Raw genomic sequence first — 6,907 nt, 5'->3', positions numbered from 1 at the left:
AAAAAAAAAAAAAAAAAAAAAAAAAAAAAAAAAAAAAAAAAAAAAAAAAAAAAAAAAAAAAACCAAATACTTTCAAGGAGACGTATTAACAGTTTCCTACCTTGCAGTGTTCTTTGGATTTACTACTTGCTTCCATTCCTATAACTAATACCCAACCTTACTGATACCCTTTTATCATTTATGACTTACATGCCTAATATTTTAGCAACTATAAAGTTTCCCTGTTCTAATTTATCTTGTATAATACCACGGTAATTTTCCTAAATTAAAAAAAATTTTCTTTACATCCTTCTGTACTAAAGAAACTACAGGGTCTTTCCATTTGACTTAGTTTATAAAGCAAACTTCTCTTTCTGGCTATCACAAGGACTTTATGCCCTGACCTTGCCCACGTATGTCTATCACAAAGATGCCCCCATTCAACCCTGCTAACATCTCTCATACACCATGTTCATTCCTTCTCTGCATCCAAGTTTGCCTCCTAAGTAGACAATATGCTTCTTAAGGCTGTTTTATGTTTCCACGGAATTCTCAATAGCAATTAATTACCACAATATTGAGAATGTAAGTGCTCAGGGAATACCTGCTGATTCATTTTTAAAAGTGCTTTTTAATTTTCTCCTACTAGACTTATATTTTTGAATGTAATGTTCAACACCAAACCATTGCTGATATTATTCCCTCTGCCTACAATGACCTCTTTAGTCCTTTTTGTCAGTGCAAAAAAATCCCTCTTATCCTTCAAACCTCAGCTGCAGTATTCCCCCTCTAAGAAGTCTTCTCTAACTGTCCTTGCCAAAATGAATAATGCCCACTTATGTTCCTGTACACTTTGCTTATAAATCTATCACACAACTTTTATCAGTTTGTCTTATAACATCTAGACTGCAAGTTCCTTTTTTAAAAAGCAGGTGTAAAAAAAAATCACCTAATCTTGTCCATATCTTTATGTGTTCCCCCTTCCCACACACTTTTCACAGGGACTAACACAGTGCCTCATATGAAATAGCTGATCAATAAATACTTGTGGAAGTAAATGAACTTTCTTCAACAAATTTTTCCCTAAATGAAAGTAAGAAATACAACCAAATTAGTAAGTAAAGCACTTTAGTGACAGCTTACTTTCAGTAGAGTTACTTCATGTGATGGCTTATTGTAATTATTTCAAAAGTTATTAACATTCTTTGATTCAGTATGGTTTAACCTAAAGTAAGGAGATAGGTTACCTGATTCATCAAGTTCTGTACTGTAACTGTTAACTGAAACACATCTCTTCAAGTTGCCCTCCTCCCCAAAGCAGTAATAATAATATGACAAATATAAATACATCCTGGGGACTCTTTAGATGATAAAACACATATTTTCCATCTCATATAAGTTCAGTAAATCAACCCAAAGTAATATCCAACTTCGGTGTATGGATGGTAGCATGTTAGCATTTTCGTTATTTTATTTTGATCATTATTTTTATAATAAATCAAAAAATACAATAAATGTTTGATAACTTCTTACCCAATAACTACATTAAAATGTGGAAATGTAAAATAATTTTGCTATTATACAAAAACTTAAAATGTAAGAGGTAGCATGATATATACTAATATAGAAATCCAATCAGGACTCTAAAAAGATAAGATATAGCCAGAGTTTCATTATTTACTCGTTCGGTCACCTTGAAGTAGTTGGTTAACTTTCCTGATTTCCAGTTTCCTCATGTGAAATAATAGTATCTGGTTCATCTATCTGTATGGATTTACATAAACATCAAATAAGATAGCACATAGGAAAGCTATAAAATGCTACTGGACTTTCACATCTTTCTTTCTATTTTTTTTTTTTTTGAGATGGAGTTTCACTCTTGTTACGCAGGCTGGAGTGCAATGGCGCGATCTCGGCTCACCGCAACCTCCGCCTCCCGGGTTCAGGCAATTCTCCTGCCCCAGCCTCCTGAGTCGCTGGGATTACAGGCACGCGCCACCATGCCCAGCTAATTTTTTGTATTTTTAGTAGAGACGGGGTTTCACCATGTTGACCAGGATGGTCTCGATCTCTTGACCTCGTGATCCACCCGCCTCGGCCTCCCAAAGTGCTGGGATTACAGGCTTGAGCCACCGCGCCCGGCCTTTCACATCTTTCTTTACATAAAGTTAATGAGTGAGACTGTCCTGTAATTTTATGGAAAATCTGAGATTAGAATTATCCTTTTCTTGAAAATTCAGTAAACCTTTTCTGTAAAACTGTCTGGGCCTGGTATTTTCTTGTGAGAGAAAAATGTTATTTATCCTTCGTTTTACTTAATGATTATCAATTATTCAGCTTTTCTTTCTTTTTCAAAAGGCAATTTTGATAAGACACATTTTCCTAGGAATTCCCATGTTTTGTTTTTCACACTTGTTAACATAAAGTTATTCCTGCTATTCTCACAATGTTTTTAATATCTGTGGTATTTTATTTAACTTTTAGATAACAAAATTATAGACATTTAAAATTCTTTGCTTTCATGAATTTTTAATGCATAACACAAATTAAAATAATTTTTGTTGCAATAACAAAATAAAATGGTAATTTTTGTACTATATTATCCTTAAATAATCATTACGAATGTTTGTCAGTTTACCTGTGGGCCAGGAATGAGATATCAGTCTTTGTATTATTTTTTGCTCTTTTCCATAAACTAACCATCTTCAAAGAGATTATTTAAAACAATGAAAACAACGTTTTTCATAAGTCTTCCTTTCTGAAAGACACTGATGACTAAGATGGCATATGGTACATTATTTCTGAAGTACTACTATTCTGCCTCCCCATAGCACCTCACATATATTTCATCTGTAGACATTTCAGTCAACCTAAGTTTCCCCCTTGTGGGGAAAAAAAGTTCCTATAAGACCAAATAAGATTATTTGATTATTACATACACAGAAAGGCAAATCCAGGATATGAAGCATAATATGGAAGTCTTAAAAAGAAAGAGAGAAAAAAAGATAATAGAAGCTCCTAGAAAAAGATCTGAAGCTCCTAGAAAAAGACCTGATTGGACCTTAAGAAAATATAAGTACCCTTGTAATTACCACGAACAGCAAAAACATATTTAGGTTTCAATTGAAATAGGAGACTTAAGAAAATGGTCAATCCATACCTTGTTTTTATGTAGAAGAATGTAAGTCCTCATACTAAAATCATAAGTGGAAACTGAGCCAAAAGACAATTATCTTAAAATAAAAACTTGCTAAAATAATTTTTTTTTTTGAGATATTTTTCTTGCTGTGTTACCAATTCACACAAGCAGGAAAGGGCTTTGAGCAAACATTGCTGAAGACCCAGAAATATACTAGCTTGCTCATCAATGAGCTTCTAGTTTCACATACACTGTTCTTACTACTATTTTCCCTAGTTACGTTGCTTGCTATGAATTTCTAAGGGCAAGAAATAAATAATTTAACTTAAATACAAACCAATTAACCAAGCCTCATAAGATCATTTAAATAAAAAAAAATAGAGACATAATATATTATCCATATTATGCAATCTTCAAAGTATTAATGATGCATGTGACCAAAATAGTACTTGAACACTGAATAACAGAAAAAACAAGTTTTCACTATACTTAATCACATATATTCTTCAATAACATACCTCAGGAGGTTTGAATTCTTCAATTCCACCTTCCATTTTCTGTTTAAGTGCACTGTTTACTTGCTTAGCATTCTGAACCTTCAACAAAATAACCCCAAATGTGAATCAGATCGTGTACTTGAGTAAATTTTTGAGTACTCAGTAAGTGAAAAGAATATATTCCAAAACCCTCTTAAATTTTATTTTAGGAGATTAGTCATACTAATCACACTTAGGGCATGACATGCCACTAATTCAACTTACACACATATCAACTAATTAAACATCTAACAGACTAAAAGACTCAGTATCTTTGAATATCATGGTCTTGAAAATCTTTTAGCAACAACTTTTATAACCAAAGACAACTGGCAAACATACAGATTAAATTCCATCAATACTTCTCATTACAATGTTTTGACTAAATAACAATATTTCCAATAATAATGATGATGATGGTAGCTAACATTTATTAGTTATTTATTATGTATAAAACATCATTCTCAGTCCTTCATATGTAATAAATCACCCTGTGAGGTAAGTACAATCAGTTCTGCTATAACATGACAAATACATTAAAAGTCACTGAACTAGCCAGGTACAATAGCTCACACCTACAATCCTAGTGTTTTGGGAGGCCAGGAGTCTGAGACCACCCTAGCAATATAGTGAGATGCTGTCTCCACAAAAAAATTTTAAAAAAAGAAAAATTAGCTGGGTATGGGAGGCTGAGGTGGGAGAATTGATTGAGTCCAGTAGTTCTAGGTTACGGTGAGCTGTGACTGTGTCACTGTACTCTGGCATAGGTGACAAACCAAGACCCTGTTTCAAAAAAAAAAAAACCAAAACAGAAAAGGTCTGTGTGCTATGCAAGATCCATAATAAACACCACAGGGCTTGTAGGGAAAAGGAGATTGGGATATAACATTAAAAAACTTCAATGACCACATGAGACAGGAACGTAACAAAAATGGCAACACAGTTTTACACATTCTAAATGTTTTCTAAATCCATAAATGCTACAACAAAGACAGTACTTTACCTTGGAAAAAAAGACCTGAAGTTTGCCTATGGAAGTGGGAGTCAAAATGGCTGCAGTTTGTAAATTACTGTGGAAGTGGTAGGAGGGTTACCTGAAATTTTAACACCAGATATGTATGGTTCATAATACACAGTGAATTGGGGTAGCTGTTACATGTTTGAGATGTGTGCATGCTCACTTCAGCTGGGTGCATGTTTTTTGCTGACAAAAATAATATACAAACAAACAAAAAATTTGTGTTATGCTCAAATTGTTCCCAAGTATATTAATTGCATTAGAACAAATCCACGTTTTCAAAAAAAGTTATAGCAGAACAGACTCTACTCATAAACATTTTACGGATGAGGAATACAAGGCACAGAGAAGTTAAAAAACTTTCCTAAGGCTAGAAGATACAACCTGAATTTAAACCATACCAAGTTTGTTTGTTTGTTTGTTTGTTTGGGACGGAGTTTCGCTCTTGTTACCCAGGCTGGAGTGCAATGGCGCGATCTCGGCTCACCGCAACCTCCGCCTCCTGGGTTCAGGCAATTCTCCTGCCTCAGCCTCCTGAGTAGATGGGATTACAGGCACGCACCACCATGCCCAGCTAATTTTTTGTATTTTTAGTAGAGACGGGGTTTCACCGTGTTGACCAGGATGGTCTCGATCTCTGGACCTCGTGATCCACCCGCCTCGGCCTCCCACAGTGCTGGGATTACAGGCTTGAGCCACCGCGCCCGGCCCAACCATACCAAGTTTTTAACTTCTACTCTACTAGCAATATTATTAGTCTCCATTTAGACTGCTAAAGGTTAGCATTTTTTGCTTACTTTTTTCCTCTGTTTTTCCCCCCTAGTATGGACAATGAAATACTTATAATTTAAGAATTTTTTTTCACCAGAGATCTTAAAACCAAAGCTAAAATGTGTAAAACCTAGGACAGTTCAAGGGTAGTCAGTTGGCCATGTTAGATAGACATATAGAGATAAAAAGTAGTCTCAATTCTCAAGGATTTCGTAGACTAGTGGGGAGATAAGTAAATATAAAAAGTATGATAAATACTAAAACACCTAACATAGGCATGCAGAGATAAAGAGGGAGAATGAGAAAGTAAGTGTGCTTGTATGTATGTTGATAAACAGGTGGTGGGGAAGATTAGAGAAAGTGTTCCAGAGGAGAAGACGCTAAACTAAGTTTTAAAGAATTTAACTGGCAGACAAGGTTGAGAGGAGGATATGCATTCCAGGCAGAATAACGTGTAGGAAGACAGAAAAGCCCTAAGGCAAAGGCAAGAAGTTAGGCTGGGGCCAGACTGAGGAATTTTAATTTTGCCTAAAGATTGAAGGATATACCTGAATTGAACCTTAGAAAGACTGAAAAAAAAAAAAAAAGATTGGAGGAAACCTAAAGGATTTTTAAGCAAGGGAACAAAATGATCATATCTGCCTTTTAGAAAGATACTTCCAGTAGTAATGTGAAGAACAGTATAGGGTAAAGAGAATGGAAATTAATTTAGCAATCCAGGCGAGAAATATTAAATAATTAAGAAAGCTTTCATTAAAATTGTAGGAATGAAGGAAGGATGGCAGTGGTATACAGAGGTTAAAGAAATAAATTAGAGGCCCAGCATGGTGGCTCACACCTGTAATCCCAGCACTTTATCAGGCCAAGGCAGGCGGATCACCTGAGGTCAGAAGTTTGAGAACAGCCTGATCAACATGGAGAAACCCAGCCTCTACTAAAAATACAAAATGAGCCAGGCATGGTGGTGCATGCCTGTAATCCCAGCTACTCAGGAGGCTGAGGCAGGAGAATTGTCTGAACCCAGGGGGTGGAGGTTGCAGTGAGCCAAGATCGCACCATTGCACTCCAACCTGGGCAATAAGAGCGAAACGCTGTCTCAAAAAAATAAAAAACAAAAAAAAATAAAAACTTGGAAACAAAATTAAGACATCTTTGTAAACACTTGATTGTGTAGAATTGGGGGAATTGAGGATAAGTGGTCACTGGCTTCAGTGACTGAGAGTATGTGGCACTACTCACTGAGACAGAGAATACAAAAACTGGAATAGAAAACTAGGGTGAGTGTGGAAGAATTTAGTTTGGACACTGTATACGAGATGTTTGTGACATAAAAGTTGCAGTGGTTAACAGAATTTTTAAACTCATGACACTTTACTGTGTCACACATCAAATGTCAGACATCAAATAAATAACCAAGATAGGACTTTTTTTTTTTTTTTTTTTTTTTTTTTTTTTTTTTTTTTT

The 6,907-nt window shown here is 35.1% G+C and overlaps 1 protein-coding gene across 1 annotated transcript in view; it reads right to left on the bottom strand.

The window, feature by feature from the left end:
• The window catches only part of RCOR3 (REST corepressor 3), a 63,071-nt gene that overhangs the window by 20,461 nt on the left and 35,703 nt on the right, over positions 1 to 6,907 (bottom strand). The window contains exon 8 of the mRNA XM_037737445.1: positions 3,637 to 3,724. Coding sequence (XP_037593373.1) covers positions 3,637 to 3,724 — 88 coding nt within the window. The remainder of the gene's footprint in view (positions 1 to 3,636; positions 3,725 to 6,907) is intronic.

This window comes from Cebus imitator, unplaced genomic scaffold (genome assembly GCF_001604975.1).
Source record: "Cebus imitator isolate Cc_AM_T3 unplaced genomic scaffold, Cebus_imitator-1.0 Scaffold38, whole genome shotgun sequence".
NCBI classification, from domain to species: Eukaryota; Metazoa; Chordata; class Mammalia; order Primates; family Cebidae; genus Cebus; species Cebus imitator.
Note: the sequence above shows the minus strand (reverse complement) of the source record. Positions and strands in the feature narration are given on the sequence as shown.